Source organism: Hemitrygon akajei, unplaced genomic scaffold, assembly GCF_048418815.1.
Source record: "Hemitrygon akajei unplaced genomic scaffold, sHemAka1.3 Scf000065, whole genome shotgun sequence".
In the NCBI taxonomy this organism is placed as follows: Eukaryota; Metazoa; Chordata; class Chondrichthyes; order Myliobatiformes; family Dasyatidae; genus Hemitrygon; species Hemitrygon akajei.
In genome coordinates this window covers 3,275,091-3,300,970 of record NW_027331951.1, presented here as the reverse complement: position 1 = coordinate 3,300,970, position 25,880 = coordinate 3,275,091, and the positions used below count along the sequence as shown (strand labels likewise).

At 47.5% G+C, this 25,880-nt stretch overlaps 1 protein-coding gene across 1 annotated transcript in view; it reads left to right on the top strand.

Annotated features, from left to right (window-relative positions):
• The window catches only part of LOC140721950 (uncharacterized), a 35,446-nt gene extending 14,273 nt beyond the window's left edge, over positions 1–21,173 (top strand). Inside the window, exons 5-9 of the mRNA XM_073036775.1 lie at positions 3,688–3,804; positions 5,539–5,763; positions 19,122–19,264; positions 19,987–20,051; positions 20,918–21,173. Of these exons, the coding sequence (XP_072892876.1) occupies positions 3,688–3,804; positions 5,539–5,763; positions 19,122–19,264; positions 19,987–20,051; positions 20,918–21,107 (740 nt within the window). The 3' untranslated portion in view covers positions 21,108–21,173. The remainder of the gene's footprint in view (positions 1–3,687; positions 3,805–5,538; positions 5,764–19,121; positions 19,265–19,986; positions 20,052–20,917) is intronic.
• Positions 21,174–25,880: the final 4,707 nt, after the last annotated feature.

Genomic DNA, 25,880 nt, shown 5'->3' with positions numbered 1-25,880 from the left:
TCAGACCTGGGGTAAGCCTCTGACTATTCACACGATCAATGCCTCTCATCATCTTGTACACATCTCCAAGGAGAAAATGCTGAGTTCACTCAACCTATTCTCTTAAGGCCTGCTTCCCAATCCAGGCATATCCTTGTATCCTTGTATATCCCCTCTGCACCATTTCTATGGCTTCCACGTCTTTCCTGTAGTGAGACGACCAGAACTGAGCATAGTACTCCAAGTGGGGTCTGACCACGGTCCTATGTAGCTGCAACATTACTTCTCGGCTCCTAAATTGAATTCCACGATTGATGAAGGCCAACACACAGTATGCCTTCTTAACCACAGGTTCAACCTGCGCAGCTGCTTTGAGCGTCTATGGACTCGGACCCCAAGATCCCTCTGATCCTTCGCACTGTCAAGAGTCTAACAATTCGTACTATATTCTACCATCATATTTGACCTACCAAAATGAACTACTTGAAACATATCTGGGTTGATCTCTAACATTACCAAGCTCTCTGAACCTTTTGTAAACTTTTCTTTTTCTTGACTAGATTTATTACAGCCTTTGTACGCCACGGTTCCTGTACCCTACCAGAACTTGCCTAACATAATTTACCTCATTGGAACATACCTACACAGAATTCCACACAAACATCCCCTGAACATTTGTAACATTTCTTCCGTAATTTTCCCTGAGAACATCGGTTTCGAATTTTAGCTTCCAGTTTTATGCTTGATAGTCTTATCATTCCCTTACTCCATTTAAATGCTTTTCCAACTTCTATCTCCAATGATATTGTAAAGGGGATAGTGTTATGATAGCTATCTCCAACATTTTCTCCCACTGAGACATCTGACACCTGACCAGCTTCATTTCCCAATTCCAGATCAAGTACAGACTCTCCTCTTGTGGGCTTATCTACTGCCTGTTTGAAGAAATCTTCCCTGACACAAGTTCTACGCTGTTGTTTGCCTTCCTGAAATACGATAGCTCAAACTAAATTGCATGTGCTGCTGTTCGACCCACTTACTCAGCGAATTGAGATCCCTCTGTCAGAGATAACTGTCTTCACTGCTTAAAACGCCAGAAGCGTTAATGCCTACATACCGTGTATTGTATAATCCGCTATAAATAATCGATATAGTTGAGAAAGATCACTGGTCCCACCACAGACCACCCGTGAACAACGCTAGGGACAGACTTCCAGTCTGAGAGATGGACTGCAACCCTAAACCTTGTCATCCTTCCCCAAGCCCATCGGATACCTAATCACCCACTCCTCCCTGCGTCGCGCACCATCTCCCAGAGCGGTAGACCATTTGGGGCCTTGTTAAAATCTAGAACATTACATCCAGCACATCAACTTAATCAGTCCTTCACAATCAAACTGGTCAGACAGATCTCCTTGGGTTCCACATCATCTCCAGACCAGTCTACCATCTGAGACCTTGTTAATAGCCTTGTTCAATCCTCTGTATGGTACATCTACTACCAATTCCTGGTCTGTCCTCCCCAGTCAAATCCGCCCGACAAATCGACAGGGCTCTCACGCCACCTGTCATCTCCTTTCCCCTTTCTATTCTACTCTCCCTATTTTACCCTCATACGCCCAGTTTCACTGCTCCATTCTTTCTCGGTCTCTCTCTACATTTCTGTCTACCATCTTCCAGAGTGATCTACCATCTGGATTAATGACACTGGACTTGTCAAACGTCCATTATAGCTATCAACCCGGACAGTCAAATTCGCCTGGGTCCCCACACCTTTACACAGAGTCGTCGACCAAGTGAAAAGAAAAAGATTTCTTTCTTCCCTGTTCACCATATCTATTACCTTATTCTCATGAAACGTCCTGGTTCCTCACTAAAAATATTAACACTGCTCCGCCCATGACCGCAAGAAACTGCAGAGCGTTGTGGAAAGAGCTGAGCCCAGCTCCGAAACCGGCTTCCCCTCCATGAACTCTATCTACACATACTGTTGTTTCGATAAAGCACCCAGCGTCATCAAAGGTCCCCGGACATTCTGTCTTCTGCACCCTCCCATCGGAGGGAAAATGCGGAAGCATGTATCAGGAGGCTCAAGGACAGCTTCTACACTACAGTAATCAGACAATTGAACGGACCCCTAATACGATAAGATCTACTCTTGACCTCAAATCTTCCTCTTCGTCGCTCTTGAACCTTATAGTCTGCCTGCACTGCAATCTTTCTGTAATTTGGATGCTTTCTTCTGCATTCACGATTGAGTAACCTTGTTCTGCTCCAATGAAGTGACCTGTATCTGTGGATGTGGGTGGGATCTCTCCTGTCTGTGATGTATATAAACGATCTGGATGAGAATGTGGGTGGGTGGTTTAGTATGTTTGTAGCTGATACTTTGATAGAGGCCCTGAAAATAATTCCGCAGGACACGCATCAGTTTCTGATATTGGATGGAGGAATGGCAGATGGTGTTTAACCCGGACAAACGGAAAATGTTGCACCTTTGCTGGTCGGATGTTCAGAGATAGCCCAGTACTAAAGCCAAAACCCTGAAGTGTGTTGTTTAGCAGAGCGATCTTGCAGTCGAAAACCATTGTTCATGGCCGTGCTTTCTGATATGATGGTTAAGAAGGCTTACATCATGATTGACATTATTAGTTGGGGCATTGGGTTTAAAAGTTCGGCTGTTATAATGCAACTTTATAAAAATGTCTAGCTATGCTGAGTCAGGCGTATTGAATCTCATTCCCAAATGTGAAATGTCTAACACCAGAGGGAATGCATCCTGGACAACATTGCCGGCCGAAGAGCCTGCTCCTCTGCTGTACTGACTGGTCTCCGATGCAGGATCTTCGAAACACACAAAGCCTTGTTAAATGTCCAGGTTCTCACAAGTTTTGGCCACAGACAGCAGAGTTCCCTGTGCGGAATCGTGGGTGACACCACCAGTCACGGACGTCCGCCGCCCTCTGTGTTCTGTGGACAAGCCAGAACCGAAACCGAATTGCCAATTCACTGTGAATCCCATTCATCGCAATCTTGTAAATGGCTCTCCTATGAGAGAGACTTTGTCAAAGGCCCGTCTACAGTCAATCCTTCAACTCTTACATACTGTTCGGGTCATATTTGACCCGTTTTGACATTTGAAAACAGTAAGAACACTCCAAATGCCATTTGTTTGGCCGAATTTTGATGACGTTTGCTAAAGTGGCAAAAAATGCGCAACAATTAAACCATTTAATTATTTTTTATATTGAAGCTTGCTCCTTGCCAGCAGCCACAAAACAAAGAAACGCAATGGAGTCCACTAAAATCCCCACAAAATGTTTATCCCCACAAGACCGTCATTTATCTCATGCGTGGAAATGGAACAAAGCGGGCGAACAATAATACAGATAGGAAAAATAATAAACCCATGACACTATCCCTTTCCACTCTTTCGCACCCCCTCTCTCTCCCTTTACCTCTTCTCCTCTCTCTCCCACTTTTTCCTACCCTCACTCCCCCTCTCTTCCCCACTCTTCCGCCGTCTCTCTCACACACATCAAACTCCCCATTAAAACTGAACATAGCTTCCACTTCTCACGCCGCCTTTTTCTCTTTCCTTTCCCTTCCCGTTTCCTCTCCCCCATTCTCTCACATTTTCCCGCCCATCGCTCCCCTCCCATCATCCCTTTTCTTCTCCCTCTGTTTATCTGAATGGTCTCTCCACAGGTCCGCGTAAACGGGAGCCGAACGAGAACATCGGAAATAGACCGCACCGTAAGATCCGCCTACTCTACATAGTTATCTCCGTCCTCGTCGCGATAGTGATCGGGCTCTCGATCCACGGTGAGTCGAACGTACTCCGGTTGGAGTCAAACCGTAAATTAACAGAGTGGAATAAAACCTGAATGTAAAGCCTTACAGCGACACGTACACGCCACTCAACGTGTACCTCACCACGTATCTCACCATGACACTGACACCTTCCGCTCCGTGACACCGACACGTACCTCACCATGACACTGTCACGCCCCTGACGGTGAAACTGACACTACACCCTCCTTGACAGGGACACAACTCCCACAGTGGTACCGTTACGTCCACAGCGTGACACCGACTTCTACCCAACCGTGACGCCGAAAAATACTAAACTCTGAATCCAGACGGTCACTTCCCCGTGGATCCCATGTATCAAAATCCTCTGGCAGAGCCTCTCCTGAGGGACCCATCAAACACCCCCAGCTCCAACTTAATCGATCACATTCGGGAGACGTGACAAAATCTCTAGAATCAGAGAGACGCTTGTCAGCCCTGGGCAGTCAAGGGATTTGTCTCACAGCGATGAGGCTCAATGTAACTGAGATTGAGAGAGGGAGGGGTGATCGTGGTGGAAGGAGAGACCGCGGCTGGTGGGTGGAAGGGAGTCCCAGTGGGGGAGACGGCTAATTTCACGCGCACACTGACAGAGAACATGAGAAATAGATCGAACCGTAGGATCTGCCTTCTCCGCTTCCTTACGTCCGCTATTATCGGGATTGTAGCCGGGATCACGAGCCATGGTGAGCCGAACGGGCTCCAAATGGAGGCAGATTGAAAATAAATTGTTATTGCAAAACATCACAGGGACACCGGACGCCCTTCACCGTGACACTAAGACAGAACTCATTGTGATACCAAGACGCCCCGTGACCGACATGACCCGTCCAGCTCTGCATCGTGACAAAGACTCACACGTCACACGTAGACGACGATAACATAGATGACAATACCACACACATCACAGTGAGACCGACACGCTCATCACCGTGACACTGAGGTACCGTACACCGTGACACCCCTACGCTCCTCAACGTGATCCGCTCTACACCGCATCGTGACAAAGACTCACACGTCACTGTGACACCCCTTACCGAGACAGTATCGCCCCTCAACATAACGCAGATATACTGCTCACTGAGGCAATTACCCACACCTCACCCTGACACAGGCAAACCCTCTCCGTGATACCAACACCGAAATTCGTAGTGAAACCTACATAGTACACACCGTGACATTGACGCAAACCAAAGCTGACACTGACACACCTACCGTAGCCATGACATGCCTCTCACCGTGACACAGACACACTCCTCTCTGTGAGACTACCACACCCCACACTACGACACAGATACTCTTCCCACCGTGACACCAGCACGCCCCTCACTCTGAAATTTCCCTCGCCGTGACATCGAGATACACTTCATTGTGATCCGGCACAACTTTCACCGGGTCACAAAAACACCTAACACAGTGACACCGACATGTCCCTCACAGCAACTCGGATATGACCGACAGGATACTGACGTGGACCCCCATTGTAACATGAACAAAACCTTCGCCGGGACAATGATATATTCCTCAGCGTGACACAGACACGCCCCTCAAGGTGGCGCCGACGCCTCTCACTGTGCCACCATCACACCCTTCACTGTGACACCCTTCACCGTGACACTGACACAACACTCTCTGTGACCCGTTCGGTACGTGACGCTGACTCACGTGTCACTGTAAACGCTAAACATCCTTCACCATCTCTCTCAGTAACACAGCTTCGTCAGTCTCAGATCACTATCGACCGAAACTACCACGAGTTTAACTCAACCCTTCAATCCAAGATAGCTGAGATTTCTGCGCTCAACTCTAATCTGACCGATCTTAAACGAAGGCACAGCGATCTCCGTCACCAGTTCACTGAGATGGAAACGAAGTACAGATCTGTCAACGAAACCAAGGCTCAAATCTGTGAATTGTTGACCAGCAGAAGAGGTGAGGCATCATCCCCCTCTTTCACCCGCTCCTCATCATTGGGCAGGCATGAAGCGTCACTCTGTGCCTGATATCGGGAGTGTGTGAAGAGATGGTATGGAGGGTGATTCATTCTGTGTTTGACCCGGTGAGTGTGTGATGGGGCCGCGTGGAGGCAGCTTCCCTCTGTGTCTGACACTTTGCTCTGTGGTGTGTTGTGAGGCCTTCGAGGGACAATCATTCTCATTCTGAGACAGCGGGAGAGCTAAGAACGCGAGCAGATTGAGAGGGGGAAGGACATTTCTTCGGCAGTTTGAACGGGATTTTCAAGCGCGTGAAGGTCGGCCTCGGAGGCAGCAGGAGAGTTTAAAAAAGATTAACGGAGCGGGCGACGGAGTAGTGGGAGACAGAGTAGGAAGGGTTTGGCTTGAGAGGCTTCGGCGAGCAGAGACTGGGAACGAGCTTACTCCCAGTGAGGTAAGGCCGGGTCAGCTCCTTTAATTAATCTAATTAGTTTAGAATTAGGTAATAGAGGCAGCAGTTAGGGCAGTCGAGTGCTCCGTTTGCGGGATATTGGAAGTCAGGGCGAGCAAAGTTGTCCCTGATGACTACACCTGTAAAAGTTGCATCAGCTGCAGCGCCTGACTACACCGTGTTAGGGATCTGGAGCTGGAGCTGGATGAACTTCGGATCATTCGGGAAGCAGAGGCAGAAATAGACAGGAGTTTCAGGGAGATAGACGCTCCTAGGAGTCTGAAGACAGGTAGTTGGGTGACTGTCGGGAGAGGGAAGGGGAATAGACAGGAAGAGCAGAGCACCCCTGTGACCGTTCCCATCGACAATAAGTATACCGTTTTGGATACTGTTGGTGGGTATGACCTACCAGGGACAAGTTGCAGTGGTCAAGTCTCTGACTGGACCCTCAGCTCCGAAGCGAAGGAGCGAAAGGAGGAGAACAGTAGTGATATTTACGGTGGCAGATAAGAGGTTCTGTGGGAGAGATCGAGAATCTCGAGAGCAAACACGAGGAAATCTGCAGATGCTGGAAATTCAAACAACAACACACACTAAATGCCGGTGGAACACAACAGGCCGGGTAGCATCTATAGGGAGAGGCGATGTCGACGTTTCGGGCCGAGACCCTTCGTCACGCCTAACCGAAAGGAAAGATAGTAAGAGATTTGAAAGTAGTGGGGGGAGGGGGAAATGCGAAATGGTAGGAGAAGACCGGAGGGGGTGGGATGAAGCTAAGAGCTGGAAAGGTGATTGGCAAAAGGTATACGGAGCTGGAGATGCGAAAAGATCATGGGACGGGAGGCCTCAGGAGAAAGAAATTGGGGGGGGGGGAGGGTGAGCACCAGAGGGAGAACAGGCAAACAACTAAATATGCCAGGGATGGCGTAAGAAGGGGAGGAGGGGCATTAACGGAAGTTATAGAAGTCAATGTTCATGCCATCAGGTTGGAGGCTACCCAGCCGGTATATAAGGTGTTGTTCCTGCAACCTGAGTTTGGATTCATTTTGACAATATAGGAGGCCATGGAAAGACATATCAGAATGGGAATGGGACGTGGAATTAAAATGTGTGGCCATTGGGAGATCCTGAGTTTTCTAGCGGACCGAGCGTTGGTGTGCAGCGAAACGGTCTCCCAGTCTGCGTCGGGTCTCACCAATATATAAAAAGCCACACCGGGAACACCGGACGCAGTATACCACACCAGCTAACTCACAGGTGAAGTGTCGCCTCACCTGGAAGGACTGTCTGGGGCCCTGAATGGTGGTGAGGGGGGAAGTGTATGGGCAGGTGTAGTACTTGTTCCGTTTACAAGGATAAGTGCAAGGAGGGAGATCGGTGGGAAGGGATGTGGGGGGGGGGGGGGACAAGTGGACAAGGGAATCGAGTAGGGAACGTACCTGAACTGTAAGGAGACTAAAATCCTTGCGGGAAGGTATGGTAATGCTGCTCCGGGGGTTGTAAACTAGATTTGCACGGCGAGGGGAAGCAGCGTGTTACAGATAGCGAGGTGGTGGAAGATAAAAGTCATGCAAGAACTGCAAGTATAGTGCATTGAGTATACCCAGAGCTAACATATAAAGAGGCTTTGATGAAAGAGAAGCAGAATAAAGGGTGTAAGGGCAGTAAGGTAGGAGGACTAATGTTGTTTACTTCAATGCAAGAAACATCAGGAACAAAGTTGATGTACTGAGAGTTTGGATACATACATGGAAGTACGATGTAGAGGCCATTACAGAGACTTGGCTGGCACCAAGGCAGAATTGGATTCTCAATATTCCTGGATGTCAGTGTTTTAAGAGGGATAGAGAGGGGGTGGAACTGGGAGAAGGGGTGGCATTACCGGTAGGGGATACTACTACAGCTATTGATAAGGCGGGTAATGTAGCGGGATCCTCTATTGAGTCAGTATGGATGGAAGCCAGGAACCGGAAGGGAGCAGTTATTCGTTTGCGAATATTCTTTAGGCACCCTGGCAGCAGCAGAGTCACCAAGGGACAGATTGGGAGGCAGATTTTTGAATTCTTCAAAAAATAACAGGGTTGTTATCATGGGTGACTTTAACTTCCCTAATATTTATTTGACACCTAATTAGTTCCAATGGTGAAGATGGGCAGAGTTTGTTCAGTGTCACAGTAGGTTGACAGGCCGACTAGGGGGAATGTCATACAATATCTACTATTAGGTAACGAACCGAGTCAGGTCACATAACTCTGGTGAGCATCTGGGGGACAGTGATCACCGCTCCCTGGCCTTTAGCATTATCAAGGAAAAGGATAGAATCAGAGATGAAAGGATGTTTTTTTAATGGGGAACGGCAAATTATGAGGCTATAAAGCTAGAACTTGCTGGTGTGAATTGGGAAGATGTTTTTGCGGGGACATGTGCTATGGGCACGTGGTCGATGTTTAGCGATCTCTTGAAGGATATAAGGGATACATTTCTCCCGGTCAGGAAAATAAAAATGGTAGGGTAAAGGAACCATGGGTGTCAAGTGAGATGGAAAATCTGGTCAGGTGGAAAAAGGCAGCATTCATGATGTTTAGGAAGCAAGGATCAGATCGTTCTATTGAGGAAGTTAGAGTCGCAAAAAAAGGAGCGAAAGAAGGGGCTGAGGAGAGCAAGAAGGAGGCATGAGAAGGCCTTGGCGAGGTGGGTAAAGGAAAAGCCTAAGGCATTCTTCAATGCCTTAACGGCATTGAACAAAGGGATAATGGGAGTGAAGGCAGGACCGATTGGAGATAAAGGTGGAAAGATGTGCATGGAGACTGTGGAATTCAGGGAGGTCCTCATGAGTATTTCTCTTCGGTATTCAGAAATGAGGGGGAACTTGATGACGGTGAGGACAATATGAGTGAGGTTTAAGATCTACAGCATTGTTGATATTAAGTGAGTGGAGGTGTTAGATTTATTAAAATACATTAGGACGGATAAGTCCCGAGTGCCTAAAATAATATTCCCCAGGCTGCTCCACCGAAGGGATTGCTGACTCTCTGGCTAGGATCTTTATACCCTCGTTGTCCCTGGGAATGGCACCAGTGAACTGGACAGAGGCGAATATTTTCCCCTTCTTCAAATAAGTTAGTAGGGTTAGTCCGGGTAATTATTGACCAGTGAGCCTTACGTCTGTGGTGGGAAAGCTGTTGAAAATATTCTAACAGATAGAATTTGTTACTATTTGGAGAATCATGATCTGTTCAGGGACAGTCAGCATGGCTTTGTGAAGGTCAGACTGTGTCTAATAAGCCTGATAGAGTTCCTTGAGGAGGACAAGGCATATAGATGAGGTTAGTGCAGTAGACGTGATATAGATGGATTTTAGTAAGGTATTTGACAAGGTACCACACGGTCTGCTTATTCAGAAAGTCAGAAGGCATGGAATCCAGGGAAACCTGGCCAGGTGAATTCAGAATGGACTTGCCTGCAGAAGCAGATGGTTGTGGTGAAGGGAGAAGATTGGATTGGAGGGTTGTGACCAGTGGTGTCCCACAAGGATCGGTTCTAGGACACCTAATTTTCGTGGTCTTTATTAATAACCTAGATGTTGGGTAGAATTGTGGGTTAGCAAGTTTGCAGACGACACAAAGGTCGGTGATGTTGTAGATAGTGTAGAAGATTGTCGAAGATTGTAGAGAGACATTGATAGGATGCAGAAGTGGGCTGAGAAGTGGCAGATGGAGTTCAACCCGGAGACGTGAGAGGTGGTACACTTTGGAAAGGCAAACTCCAAGGCAGAGTTCAAAGTAAATGGCAGGACACCTAGTAGTGTGGAGGAGAGAGGGATATGGGGGTACTTGTCCATAGATCCGAGAATGTTGCCCCACAGGTTTATAGGGTAGTTAAGAAAGCTTATGGTATGTTAGATTTCATAAGTCGAGGGATAGAGTTTCAGAGTCACGAGGTAATGATGCCGCTCTATAAAACTCTTGTTAGGCCACCCTTGGAGTACTGTGTCCAGTTCTATTCGCCTCACTATTGGAATGATGTGGAAGCATTGGAAAGGGTACACAGGAGATTTAGAGAGTATGGATTATGATCCGAGAATAAGGGTGCTAGGGCTTTACTCTTTGGAGAGGAGAAGTATGAGAGGAGACATGATAGAGGTATGGAAGACGTTAAGAGGAATAGATAGAGTGGACAGCCAGCGGCTCATCCCAAGGGCACCACTGCTCAATACACGAGGACATAGCTTTAAGGTAAGTGGTGGGAAGTTCAAGGGGGATTATAGAGGTAGGTTTTCTTAACTCAAGAGGTGGCTGGTGCGTGTAATTCACTGTCTGAATCAGTGGTGGAGTCAGAAACACAAGTGAAATTTAAGCGACTACTAGGTTTATGTTGGAATTTAAGGTGGGGTGATATATGGGAGACAGGGTTCAAGGGTCGGTATAACATAGTGTGCTGAAAGACCTGTACTATCGTGCACTATTCTACATTCTGTGTCAATGTCTGTTTCTCGTCTGTACTGAGGAAGTTTCTTTCCGTGGAGTGTGTGATGGGGACGTGAAGAGAGAGATTCACACTGTGTCTGACCAAGACTGTGTATTATCGGAAGCTGTGCCTGCAGCTTGAATCTATGTCTCACCCCGTGTGCGTATGATGGGTCTCTGTCTTTGACACATTGTGCGCGTGATGAGAATGAATGGCGGGAAGTCGGGTGAGTGAATGCGTTTGGAGGGAGGGGTCTGACACCGGGAACAGTGACTGGATGGTGTTTCGCTCTCTTTCATATAGCAGGGTCGTGTGATAGGTCGTTGCGGATTCTCTGTGTGCCTGACCCCGGGAGACTGTGACTAGCCGGTGTGGAGGGAGATTCACTCTGTGTCTGACCCCGGGAGTGTGTGACGGGACGGTGTGGAGGGAGATTCACTCTGTGTCTGACCCCGGGAGTGTGTGATGGGACGGTGTGGAGGGAGATTCACTCTGTGTCTGACCCCGGGAGTGTGTGATGGGTCGGTGCGGATGGAGATTCACTCTTTATCTGACCCCGGGAGTGTGTGATGGGATGGTGTGGAGGGAGATTCACTCTGTGTCTGACCCCGGGAGTGTGTGATGGGACGGTGTGGAGGGAGATTCACACTGTGTCTGGCCCCCGGAGTGTGTGATGGGATGGTCAGGGAGGAAATTCACTCTGTGTCTGACCCCGGGAGTGTGTGATGGGACGGTGTGGAGGGAGATTCACTGTGTCTGACCCCGGGAGTGTGTGATGGGACGGTGTGGACAGCGATTTTATTTGTGTCTGACCCCGGGAATGTGTGATGGGACGGTGTGGACGGCGATTTTCTCTGTGTCTGACCCCGGGAGTGTGTGATGGGACGGTGTGTAGGGAGCTTCACTCTGTGTCTGACCCCGGGAGTGTGATATGGGAAAGTGTGGAGGAAACTTCACTCTGTGGCTGACAGTCGAGATTATGTTTTGTGAGAGTGGTTTGGGAACTTCACTACATGTCTGACATCGGGAATAAGTGATGGGACAGGGCAGATAGAGATTCACTCTGTCTCTGACGCGGCGGGTCTGAGTGATCGGACGGTTCGCAGAGATCGTCACTTTACAACTCAACCCATATATGTGTGATGGGACAGTGTGGTTGGAACTTCACTCTATGTCTGTCCCGGGAGTGTGTGATGGGTCGGTGTGGAGGAAGATTCACTCTGTGTCTGACCCGGGGAGTGTGTGATGGGAAAGGGTGGAGGGAGATTCACTCTGTGTCTGACCGCGGGAGTGTGTGATGGGACGGTGTGGAGGGAGATTCACCATGTGTGTGACCCCGGGAGTGTGTGATGGGACGGTGAGGAGGGAGATTCACTCTGTGTCTGACCCGGGGAGTGTGTGATGGGACAGCGTGGAGGGAGATTCATTCTGTGTTTGAACGCGGTAGTGTGTGAAGGGACGGTGTGAAGGTATCCGTATTCTATGCCTAACTCCCGGCCGTACGGATGGAGATTCACTGTTACTTGGTCGGAACTTCCAGAGCAAACTTGTTCCCAGAAGCTGGGGTTAATTTGGGAACCGACGCGGGCTGTTGGTAGATAGTGTGTAGTTGAATTAACACAGATGTTTAGGGAGGAGATTGAGCATTGCAAATACTTTTGGGACCGTCACGGGACTCTGTGGAGAGGGTAAGGCTCTGAGTTTACCTTGGGAACTTACACTGATCTGTGGGGAGAGAGTAGGAAGTGTGAGTACGTTGGGGTATAGAGGGGAGGTTGGAAGAAGTGGAGAGCGGTACTGATGGGGGAATCGACAGTTACAGGTAGAGACAGGATGATCTCTGGTCGTGACAGAGGCTCCAGGATGATTTGTTGCCTCCCGGGTGCCAGGGTCAGGGATGTCTGATCGCGTGCACAGTATATTCAAGTGGGAGGATGAGCAGCCAGATGTCATCGTACACATCGGTACCAATGTCGTAGGAAGAAAGAGTGAGGACGTCCTGAGGAATGAGACTAGAGAGCTTGTAGGAAGTTAAAGTGCAGGACCTTAAGGGCAGTAATCTCAGGATTGCTACCTGTGCGACGTGCTTGTAAGGGTAAGCGTAGGATTCTCTAGAGGATGACACGTGGCCGTGGAACTGGTGTAGGGGGCAGGGTTTCCGATTTTTGGATCATAGCGACCTCTTCTGGTGCAGGTTGGGGCTGTACAGGGGAGAGGTGTTACACCTGAACTACAGGGGATTCAATATATTTGCAGGGCCGTTTGCTCGCTATTGGGGAGGGTTTAAACTAGATTTGCAGGGGGAATGGGAACCACAGTGCCACAGCAGATAGTGGAGCGGGGTGAAAATAAATGATGTTAAAAGTTCATGCTGTTTGAAATAGAAGGGTTGTGTGTGGTGCTAATAAGCTTCTGACGAGCGTCTATTTGAATGCGAGGAGTGTTGTGGAGAAGCCTGGGGAGCTGAGGGCGTGGTTTGACACGTGGAATTATGGCATTGTAGCCATTAGTGAACCTTGGCTACAGGAGGGGCAGGACTGGCAGCTTAATGTTCCAGGGTTCTGATGCTTCAGACGCGATAGAGACAAAGTGAAGACGGATGGAGGAGTGGGATGGCATTGCTAGTCAGGGAAAATGTTACAGCAGTGCTCAGGCAGGACAGATTACAGGGCTTGTCTACGGAGGCAAAGTGCGTAGAGCTGAGAATCAGGAAATGTATGACCACATTAATGGGGTTGTATTGTAGACCACCCAATAGTCAGCGAGAATTGGAGGAGCAAATCTGCAGAGAGATAGCAGACAACTGCAGGAAACATAAAGCTGTGATAGTAGGGGATTAATTTTTCCACATATTGATTGGGATTCCCATACTGTTAAACGTAAAGACGGGTTAGTGTTTGTAAAATATGTTCAGGAAAGGTTTCAAAATCAACATGTAAAGGTACCAACTAGACAGTATGCAATATTAGGTATCCCATTAGGAAACGACTTAGGACAAGTGACGGAAGTGTGTGTAGGGGAACACTTTGGGTCCAGTGATCATAACGCCATTAGTTTCAACTTGCTCATGGATAAAGATAGATCGGGTCCTCGATTTGAGGCACTAAACTGGAAAAAGGCCAAATGTGAAGAAATTAGAAAGGCTCTAAAAAGCTTGGATTGGGACAGGTTGTTCTCTGGCAAGGGTTTAATTGGTAAATGATAGGCCTTCAAACGAGAAGTTTTGAGAGCGCAAAGTTTGAATGTTCCTGTCAGGATTAAAGGCAAAGTGAATAAGAATAAGGAACGATAGTTTTTGAGGGAAAAAAAGAGGAGAGAGATATATATGACAGGTATGGGGAACGGAGCAAATAAGGTGTATGAGCAGTATAAAAAGTGCAAGAAACTACATAATAAAATACATAATACAGAAAAGAAGCCAGTGACTAGTAGTGTGCCTCAGGATCTGTACTGGATCCAATGCTGTTTGCCATATACATTAATGATCTGGATGATGGGGTGGTAAATTGGATTAGTAAGTATTCAGATGATACTAAGATAGATGGCGGTGTGGATAATGATGTAGGTTTTCAAAGCTTGCGGAGAGATTTAGGTCAGTTAGAAGAGTGGGTTGAGTGATGGCTGATGGAGTTTAATGCTGATAAGTGTGAGGTGCTAAATTCTGGTAGCAATAATCGAAATAGGACATACATGGTAAATGGTAGGGCATTGAGGAATGCAGTAGAACAGAGTGATCTAGGAATAATTGTTCATAGTTCCCTGAAGCTGGAATCTCATTTGGACAGGGTGGTCAAGAAAGCTTTTGAATGTTGCCCTTTATAAATCAGAGCATTAAGTTTAGGAGTTGGGATGTAATGTTAAAATTGTACAATATATTTGTAAGATCGAATTTGGAGTATTGTTTACAGTTGTGTTCACCGAATTATAGGATGGATGTCAACAAAATAGAGAGAGTGCAGAGAAGATTTACCAGAATGTTACCTGTGTTTCAGCACCTAAGTTACAGGGAAAGTTTGAACAAGTTAGGTCTTTATTCCTTGGAGCGTAGAAGGTTGAAGGGGGACTTGATAGAGGTATTTAAAATAATGAGGAGGATAGATAGGATTGACGTGGATAGGCTTTTTTTTCCCATTGAGCGTAGGAGAGATTCAAACAAGAGGACATGAGTTGAGAGTTAGGGGGCAAAAGTTTAAGGGCAACACGAGGGGAAATTTCATTACTCAGAGAGTGGTAGCTGTGTGGAACGAGCTTCCAGTAGAAGTGGTAGAGGCAGGTTCGGTATTGTCATTTAAAGTAAAATTGGATGGGTATATGGGCAGGAAAGGAATGGGCTGTGTGCGGCGCATCGGGACTAGGTGAGAGTAAGCGTTTGACAGGGACTTGAAGGGCTGGGATGGCCTGTTTAAGTAATGTAATTGTGATCTGGTTATATGCGACACCTCCACCTCTTGCTTCTCCGATTGTATCACATCTGAAACAACGAAATCCAGAAATATTTAGTTTCCAATCACACTCCTCCTGCAACCATGTTTCACTAATTGCTACAGCATAATATTTCCAGGTATCAATCCACGCTCTAAGCCCAGCCACCATTCTTACAATACTCCTAGCATTAAAGTAACTGCATTAAAGTAGTTCTCCACCTCTGAATCTCTTTTTTATCCCTAACGGTGCAAACAACATTAATATCTTTATTATTCTTTCTTCTCCACTGCATCTTCCGTCTGAGCGCACCCCTTTTCTATCACCTGTCTATCCTCCCTCACATACCGTCTACAAGCTTTCTCTATTTAACAAACCTCCTCTCGCCTAGTCTCTTCAAATTGCTTCCCACTACTAACCAGTCTATTTTAAAGTCTCTCTAGTAGCAAATCTCCCCGCCTGGATATTGTTCCCCCGAGGATTAAAGTGCATCCCGTCCCTTTTGTACAGGTCACACCTGCCCCAAAGAGGTCCCAATGATGTAGAAACTTGAATCCCTGCCCCTTGCTCCAATCCCTCAGCAACGCATTTATCCTCTACATCATTCTATTCCTAGTCTCACTGTCGCGTGGCACAGGCAGTAATCCCGAGATTAATACCTTTGTGGTCCTTCTACTCAACTTCTTTCCTGACACCCTATATTCTTCTTTCAGGACCTCTTCCCTGTTCCTATCTATGTGATTGGTACCTATATGTACCACGGCCTCTGGCTTCTCATACTCCCACTTCAGGATATCTTGGACGCGATCAGAAACATCCCGGACCCTAGCACCAGGGAGGCAATCTACCATCCGTGTCTCCTGACTGCGTCCACAGAGTTGCCAATCTGAACCTCTAACTATCGAGTCCTCTACTACTACTGCCTTCCTCTTCCTTTCCCTACCCTTCTGAGCTACAGGGCCGGACTCTGTGCCGGAGGAACGGCCACTGTTGCTTCCTCCACGTAGGCTGCCCCCCCACCCCCAACCGTACTCAAATAGGAGTACTTATTGTCAAGGGGTACAGCCACTGAGGTACTCTCTTGTACCTAAACTCTTCCTCTTCACTGTTCTAACCGTGACTCACTTGTCTGCCTCCCGTGGCCCCGGTGTGACCACCTGCTGTAACTCCTCTCTATCAACTCTTCACTCTCCCTCACTAGACGGAGGTCATCGAGCTGCAGCTCCATTTCCCTGGCACGGTCGCTTAGGAGTTGCAGCTCGGCGCACCTGGCTTCCTTCTCCAAATCTTCTCCAAATGAAGGAAGTCTAATCCAGGATTAGTGTTGACCAGGAATGCCAGATTTGGGGACTTTGGGAGACTCCCAGCCTCCTCAAGGATTGCATCTACAGCTGGTGCATTGAGATGAGGCTCCTTAAGGACCGTATTAGAGATCAGGAGCTGCAAATTGCTGACCTTCATCTAATTAGGGTAAGTGAGGAGGTGATTGATAATACCTATATGAGATAGTGGGCAGCACCGCTGTGACAGGTCCCTTCCCCAACCCCCAGAAATCGATATATCGTTTTAGATACCTTTGGAGAGGTTAAACTGAATAAAGAAGACCACGGCGAACGGTCCTCTGTCACTCTGCCTATTGCTGTGATCAAGACAGCAGGGAGAAGTAGAAGCAAAAGAATTACGAAAGAAAGTTGGCAATTCACATAAAAAGGATGCTAAGAGTTTCTTCTTTTAACATATGAAGAGTAAAAGAGCGAGACGGGTAGATATAGGACTGATTGAAAATCCTGCTGGAGAAATTGTAACAAACAGAAGGTAGAGGAAATAAATGGGTATTTTGCATCAGTCTTCACAGTGGAAGACATTAGCAACATACCTGATAGCCAGCGGTAGCAGAGACTGGAATTACGTACAGACAAGATTACTGGAGAGAAAGTGCTTCGGAAGCTAAATGGACTAAGGATAGATAAGTCTCTTGGACTGGATAAGGTTCACCCACGGGTTCTAACGGAGGTGGCTTTGGAGATTGTGCAGGCATTGGAAATGATCTTCTGGGGATTAATAGACTCTGGTATGGTTCCTGGGGACTGGAAGGTCGCAAACGTACTGCCGCTATTTATGAAAGCAGGGAGGCAGCAAAAAGTAAACTACAGACCTATTAGTCTGACATCGGTAGTTGGAAAGTTATTGGAGTCGATGCTCAAGGATGAGGTTATGAAATCCCTCCAGGTACATGACAAGATAGGCCCAAGCCAGCATGGTTTCATGAAGGAAAGATCCTGCTTCACTAACCCATTACAATTTGTTGAGGTAATCTGAAATAAGATTGACAAGGGAGAGTCTGTGAATGTTGAGTATTTGGATTTTCAAAAGGCCTATGAATAAGGTGCCGCATAAGAGGTTGCTTAATAAGATGAGGGCCCATGGAATTACAGGAAAAATATCGGAATGGGTGGAGCATTGGTTGATGGGCAGAAAGCAAATTGTGGGAATAAAGGGATCCTATTCTGCTTGGTTGCCTTTCACTAGTGGCGTTCCGCAGGGGTCGGTGATGGGGGCGCTACTTTTTACACTGTTTTTCTATGTTTTAGATTACGGATTAAATGGTTTTGTGGCTAGGTTTGCGGATGACACCAAGATAGGTGGAGGAGCAGGGAGTGTTGAAGATACGGAAAGGTTGCAGAGAGACTTGGTCAGTTTAGGAGAGAGGGCAAAGAAATGGCAGATGAGATGCAATATTGAGAAATGTACGGTTGTAGATTTTGGATGAAGAAAAGATCGGACTGATTATTATTTAGATGGGGAGAAAATCCAAAAATCCGAAGTGCAAAGGGACTTGAGGGTCCTCGTGCAGGATACCCTAAAGGTTAACCAGCAGGTTGGATCGGCAGTAAGGAAAGCGAATGCTATGTTGGCATTCATTTCAAGAGCAACAATGTATAGGATTAAGGAGGTGTTCATGAGGCTCTATATGGCACTGGAGAGTACTCATCTGGAACACAGTGTGCAGTTTCGGGCCCCTAAGAAGGGATGTACTGAAGTTGGAGATAGTTCAGAGAAGATTTACGAGGATGATTCTTGGAATGCAGGAGCTAACATATGAAGAACGTTTATCGGCCCTTGAACTGCAATCCTTAGAGTATAGAGGAATGAGAGGGTATCTCATTGAAAGGGTTGGACGGAGTAGATGTGGAAAACCTGTTTCTCTTGGTGGGGTGTGTCCAGGACAACAGGCCACAGTCTTAGAATTAGACGGTACCCATTTAGTACAGAGAAGAAGAGAATTTTTTTACAGCGAGAGGATAGTGGATTTATTAATCACAAGGCAAAGAGGGAGAGGAGGCGGTAGTCTGTTGTTAATCTCGGAAATGTGCGATGAGACGTACGGCAAGAACGACACCCACTGTCTGGCGGGCAGTGCGTCAAGGGACAGTGTGGCGGAGAGACACCTAGTGTCTGAACCCGGGAGTGCGATATAGCGGCGCCACAGGGGGAGCTTCACTCTGCGTTCTGTAGCACGAGCGGGGAAGCACTGATACCGAATATGAGTGACGTAACAATGTGGATGGGGATTCACTCTGGGTCTGACTCCGGAAGTGTGTGATGGGACCTTGTGGAGGATCTTCCCTCTGTGTCTGACACCGGGAGTATGTGATGCAAGGGTGTGGAAGGGGATTCACTCTGGTTCTGACACCCGGGAGTGTGTGATGGGACGGTGTGGAGGAAGATTCACTCTGTGTCTGACCCCGGGAGTGTTTGATGGGAGGGTGTGGAGGGAGATTCACTCTGTGTCTGAACACGGGAGTGTGTGATGGGACGGTGTGGATTGAGATTCACTCTGTGTCTGACCCCGGGAGTGTGGGATGGGACGGTGTGGAGGGAGATTCACTCTGTGTCTGACCCCGGGAGTGTGGGATGTGACGGAGTGGAGGGAGCTTCACTCTGTATCTGACACCGGGAGTGTGTGATGGGAGGGTGTGGAGGGAGATTCACTGTATCTTGTTCCTGATTTCCAGAGCAAGCGTGTTCCAAGGACTGGATCAGAAATGAAGACCTGTGTTATTTCATATCCACGTTTACAATACCTTACGGTGAAGCGAAAGAACTTTGTTCTCACTTGCATTCAAAGCTTCTTGAAATAAATTCAACTGAGGAAGAGGTATGTGTCAGATCGACAGAATATATATCCACTACAGAATTCAAGTTCCCTCCGCACCGTCCCATCACACACTCCCGGAGTCAGAAACAGAGTGAATCTCCCTCCACATTGTCCCATCACACACTCCCGGGTTCAGACACAGAGTGAATCTCCCTCCATACCGTCCCTTCACAAACTCCCGGGTCAGACAGAGAGTGAAGCTCCATCAACACCATCCCATCACAAACTCGCGGAGTCAGACCCAGAATGAAGCTCCCTCCACACCGTCCCATCTCACACTCCCTAAGTCAGATCCAGAGTAAAGCTCACTGCACACTATCCCATCACACACACCAGCTGTCAGACCCAGAATGAAGCTCCCTCCACACCTTCCCATTACACAATCCCGGGATCTGACTCAGAGTGAATTACCCGCCGAACCATTCCATCACACACTACCGAGGTCAGACACAGAGAGCAACCCCCTCCACACTGTCTCATCACGCACTCTGGGGGTCAGGCACAGAGTGAATCTGCCTCCGCACCGTCCCATCACACACTCCCGGGGTCAGACAGAGATAGAAGCGCCCTCTACACTGCCTGTTCACACAATCCCGAGTTCTGACACAGATTGAAACTCCCTCCACGACGTCCCAGCGCTCTCTCCCGGTGTCAGACAGTGAATGTCGCTCCTTAGATTGTGCTCGATTTCAATCATTAACGATAGCAATTTAATTTCACAGAAATTTGTTACCAAAGCTGTCGAAGACCAAGACAGTGCATTCTGGGTTGGAAAATGCAAAGTCGGGTGAGATTTGTTGGCATATAAGTCTTTCAAAAGAGAACGGGTCATGGGTTCTATTCGGGGACTGATATGGATGCGAGAAGGGAGCGGACGGTGGGATTATTTTAGGTAAAGGTACAGGGCTGTTGGGTGAGCGTGAGGGGGTGGGGGTACAAGTATCTTGGGACAGACGCAGCCCTAAGGTAGAATCTGGATCGGTGGGAGCATTTTAGTGAATCAAACCTCCTGTGGGGAAAATAGAACAGTGGGATTAGTTTGGAGACTGACAGGGTTCCATGGAGAAACAGTCGGTGTGTGGGAGTAACCTGGGGACTAACGCGGGGCCGTGGGGAGAGGTTGGGGCTTTGGGAATAATTTGGGGAGATACATGGGCCTGTGGGAAGAAAGAGGGATCGTGCGGCTATTTCGGAGTCTGTCACAACTCCGTGAAGAGAGAGTTGGACAGGGGATTAATCTGGGGCTGACAGGGCTGCAGAGTGTGCAGAAGTGAAAGTGTTTTGCAAACTGGTACAGCTAGGTGGGGCGAGAGAGGGGCAGTGTGAGTATTTTGAGAACCGACACCGGTCGGTGAGGAGACATTTAGTCTGTGGGAGTATTTTGGGGACTGACACCGGTCGGTGAGGAGAGATTGAGTCAGTGGGAGTATTTTGAGAACCGACACTGGTCGGTGAGGAGGGATTGAGTCAGTGGGAGTATTTTGGGGGCAGACACCGGTCGGTCAAGAGAGACTGAGTCAGGGGGTGTATTTTGAGGACTGACACCGGTCGGTGTGGAGAGATTGAGACAATGGGAGTATTTTGGGGACTGACACCGGACTGTCTGCTGGAGTTGTGCTGTCCCTTTTGAAATTGTTTATCCTTCGTTGACAGGGAAGCGGCCTCTAACGTCGTGTACAAGGTAAACGCTGGAAAGTTCGAATGCAGTGAATGTAAATCCGGTTTGCTTGGCAGTTGCAAAAATGATCAGCACCGTTTCATTTGTGAGAAGCCCGCTCCTTTGTGCCCGGATATTCCTGAAAAGATCCCGGATCTCTGTCAAAAACCCGTGGAGCCGACTTAAATCAAGTGGCATTATTCTCTTACCTCTATTCCAGCTCTCTTCCAGACTCTGACAAACCCATCCGCTCTGACCCTCGCCCCTACACTATTCTGCTCTCTCTGCCTATGGCACTCTTACTCTGCATCTCGCTCTCTCTTTACCCTCGTTCCTTCAAACTCTTTCTCTCTCAGAACTCCTCCACTGCCGTCTCCCACTATTTTATCCCCATTTTCCTATCCCTTACTTTCAGGCCTCCCGCTACCTGTATTAAAGGACTGTACCTCATGTTTACCACCTTATCATTATCTGTGACTTATCCACCATGAGCGTTGTATCTTTGCAGGATCAGTGCGTCGCAAGAATGCAAAATTAATGTAATTTTAAAACGTTAATAAATACTGCAAAAATGTGGTCGTGGTGCTCTTGTGTCTTTTCCCGATGGTAGCAATGAGCAGGGAGCTTCTCCCCGGGGTGAGGGGCCTCAGTGATGGATGCCGCCTTTTCGAGGGTTCGCATCCTCGATGTTGGGGAGGGTTGTACCCGTGATGGAGCTGGTTGAGTCAACACCACTCTGCCGCCTTTGGCTACCTTGTGCATTGCAGCTTCCGTACCAGGCGGCGATGCAATAATTCCCAGCGATCATTTGTTGGTCTTCAATGAAAGACCAAACCTTCTCAAACGGCTAACCTTGTAATTCCTTCTGTAACGAGAGATCTATGGTGGTGATGGGAAGTGTAGAGTATGTTCTGGAATACACTGAAACTCAGACTCGAAATAAACAAGACGACAGCAAATGCATCTGAAGTTTATATCGCAAAGAATAGTTCTCGAAGTGGATCTCCTACGGTTGAGCTCTGAGTGCTCAGCACGGGGACGTCAACGACAGACTTTCCATGAAGCAATGTTGACAGGCAATAATTGTCAGTCTGAGTCTTAAAAGGGAAGTGACATCTCATCACACTCCGGGGAATGGACGTGCCGACACTTGGTTGACTGGCGCTGTTCAGTCGGGAACATGACACCTTCTCCGTGTTTGCATGAATGTGTTGGTCCCAGGACAGATCCACTGAGATGCTGACACCCGGCAACACAGGAACCTAAAATCAGACCATGAGATACAGGAGCAGAATTAGGCCATCGAGTCTGCTGCGCCATTTCATCATGTCTGATCCAGGTCCCCCACACCCCCAATCTCCTGCCTTTTCACCGTATTCCTTCATACCCTGAATAATCAAGAATCTGTCAACCTCTGACTTCAATACCCCCAATGTCGGATTCCACAGCCGCCTGTGTAACCTGTTCTACATATTTACCAAACGCTGGCTGAATACATTTCTCCCAGTCTCCGTTCTAAACGGACGGATCTCCATTGCGATGTGGGTCCACCGGTCTCGCCACGGGGAACCTTCTCTCCACATCTACTTTGTCGGAGCCTTTGAACATTAGATCGATTTCCTTTCCCCGCCGCCCCCCTAATTCTTGTGTTTTCCAGCCATCAAACGCTCCGGATCTGATCAGAGTTTCAATCCCGGAATCATTCCCGTGAACTTCCTCTCAACCATTCTCAATGCAAGCTCATCTGGCCGGAAGAGAAAAGGGACCCAGAACCGCTCACAGTATTTCCAAGTGAGGCCTCACCAGTGCTTTATAAAGTCTCAACGCTACATCCTTGTTTTCATATTCTAATCCTCTCGGCAAGAATGCGAACATTGTATTTGGCTTCCTCGCCAGGGAATCCACCTGGGAATGATCCTTTAGGGAAGCCTGCACGATGTCTACCAAGTCCCTTTGCAACTCATGCGTTTGAATTCTCTCACCATTTATTAAACAGTCTATGCCTTTATATCTTCTACCAAAGTGCATGGCCATACACATCCCGACACTGTGATCCACCCGCCGCTTCGTTCCCCATTCGCCAAATCTCTCTGAACCATTCTGTAGCCTCTCTGCTTCCTCGACCAGACCTGCAGATCGGTGACGTCACAGCCGATCTGCACTGACTGAGGTTTCCCGATGAGGATGTCCATCATCCAGTTACAGAGGGAGGTTCACTGGCCCAGGATCCGGAGCTTGTGGAGTTGTATTATACAAGCTTGTTGAGCTTATGAATGGGTGACCGTATGGCGGTTACAGTTTAATGTGGATAAATGTGAAGTTATCCACTTTGGTGGCAAGAACAGGAAGGCTACTATCTAAATAGAGTCAAGTTAGGAAAAAGGGAAGTACAGCGAGATCTAGGTGTCCTTGTCCGTCAGTCAATGAAAGCAAGCATGCAGGTACAGCAGGCAGTGAAGAAAGCTAATGGCATGCTGGCCTTTATACTAAGAGGAATTGAGTATAGAAGTAAAGAGGTCCTTCTGCAGCTGTACAGGGCACTGGTGATACCCTACCTTGAGTATTGTCTGCAGTTTTGGTCTCCAAATTTGCAGAAGGACATTCTTGCCATTGAAGGAGTGCAGCGTAGGTTCACAAGGTTAATTCCCGGATTGGCGGAACTGTTGTATGTTGAAGGATTGAAGCGACTGGGCTTGTATACTCTGGAATTTAGAAGTATGAGAGGGGATCGGATTGAGACATACAAGATTATAAAGGGATTGGACAGGCTGGAGGCAGGAAGCATGTTCCCGCTGATGGGTGAGTCCAGAACTAAAGGACACAGTTTGAGAATAAGGGGTCGGCAATTTAGAACAGAGATGCGGAAAAACCTTTTCACCCAGAGAGTGGTGGATATGTGGAATGCTCTGCCCCAGAAGGCAATGGAGGCCAGGTCTCTGGATTCTTTCAAGAGAGAGGTAGATAGAGCTCTTATAGATAGCAGGGTCAAAGGATGTGGAGAAAGGGCAGGAACAGGGTACTGATTGTATATGATCAGCCATGATCACAGTGAATGGCGGGGATGGATAGAAGCGCCGAATGGCCTACTCCTGCACCTACTTATTGCTTATTGTCTATTGACATGGAAATATAAGTCGTGAATGGTACTGACAAAATTATAGCAGACTGTTTGTCTAGATATTAAGTTTGAATTTGTATTGCTTTGCTACATTTGATAATTACACATGTATTGCTTTTAGCTGTATACTCGATAGCTAAGACAACAAAAATTGCTATTTCATCTTTTTTTCTAAAAGGGAGGGAGGTGTGACGAGATCTGAAGTATCGTTCTAAAGTGGACTGCTCCTTAAAAAAAGAGAGAGAATCTGTGAGTTGCCTTGGAAACTGAAAGGCGGAGCTATATGTTGGACAGGTCATGTTCCGCCTTGTGATATATATATACATGATCAGTCGGATTTAGAATCGGACTCACCAGAGACACACGACACCCCAGAGACACACGACACCCCAGAGATACACGACACCCCAGAGACAAGGAAGACACTGGTGAGTTCTGTGTGCCCAGGACAAGGGTGGGTTGTGCTCACAGTGTGGACAGAGGAGTGACCGGTGGCGAACTGTCGGTGTGTTTAACTCTCGCCTGGGTTGATAACTCCACCACAGAAGACGGTTTTCTTTTTGTGGTCACAAGTTGGTGACTTTCACTAAGTTTCGGGAACAGGAGGACAACGTGTATGATCGTCGGCATCAGCACTAGGAGGACAAAACAAAATCCTCTCTCTCTCCAACTCTACCGAAACCAAATTCCAGATCTGAACTGACAAGCGACCATACCACCGTAAGACTGTATCATCTAATCATCTGAGCTGGGAGAGGCTTGGGAACTTTATTTACTCACTTATATATGCATAAACTCTGCTAACCTGTTTACCTTATCTTGTTTTATATTACTTTATCGCGTAGTTATTATTAAATGGAGTTTATAACGGAAAACTCAGATTCCAGGTGTGTCCATTTCTGCTGGTTCTTTTTAAACCGTTACGGGATACGTCACAGTGCCAATAATGAGGATGTTTACCAAGTTAAGAGCCTATGGTATTAGAGGAAAGTTACTAACATGGTCAGGATTTTGGCTGGTGGGTGGGAGGCAGAGAGTAGGAATAAAGGGATCATTTTCCGTTTGGCTGCCAGCGACTGGTGATGTTCCGCAGGGTCGGTGTTTACATCCTGTATATAAATTATTTAAATGATGGAAAGAAAGCAACTTTGCCAAGTATGCACATGATACGTAGATTGGTGGCGGGGCAGGTAGAGTTCAGGACAAAGGCAAGATGCAGAAGAACTTGGACAGATGAGTAGAATTTACTTTGACAAATGAAACACAATGTTGGAACATGCATGGCCGTGCACATGAGTTGTAGAAATAAATGTGCAGACTATTTTCTAATCGGGGAGAAAATCCAAAAGACAGAGATGCAATGGGAACATCTTTTTCCACTGCGCCATCGCATCTCTGAACGCACGAGAACTAACTCGACATTTATTCCGGTATTTATTAATATTTGTAATTGAAATTAATTTTACATCTTTGCGCGTTACTGATACTGCAAAAACAAATCCAGGCCGTGTGAGTCTCAGATAATAAATCAAATAGCGATTCCTTTGCAAAACAACCGATCCGAGTGGACAGGACACTTGGGCCGCTGGTCTTCACTGGTCAGGACACCGAGTACAGGTGTCGGGAGGTCACGTTGCCGTGGTACAGGACGTCAGTGAGCCCGCACAGGTTTTGGTCGCCCTGCTCTGGGAAAAAGGCCATTGAGCCGGAAAGAATGTACAGGGAGATATACAGGAATATTGCCGGGACTCGAGTAACAGAGACGGAGAGAGGAAGGGGTCTTTATTCGCTGCAGCGTAGTTGGAACCTTAAGGAGTTGCATAAACTCAAGAGGGGCACAG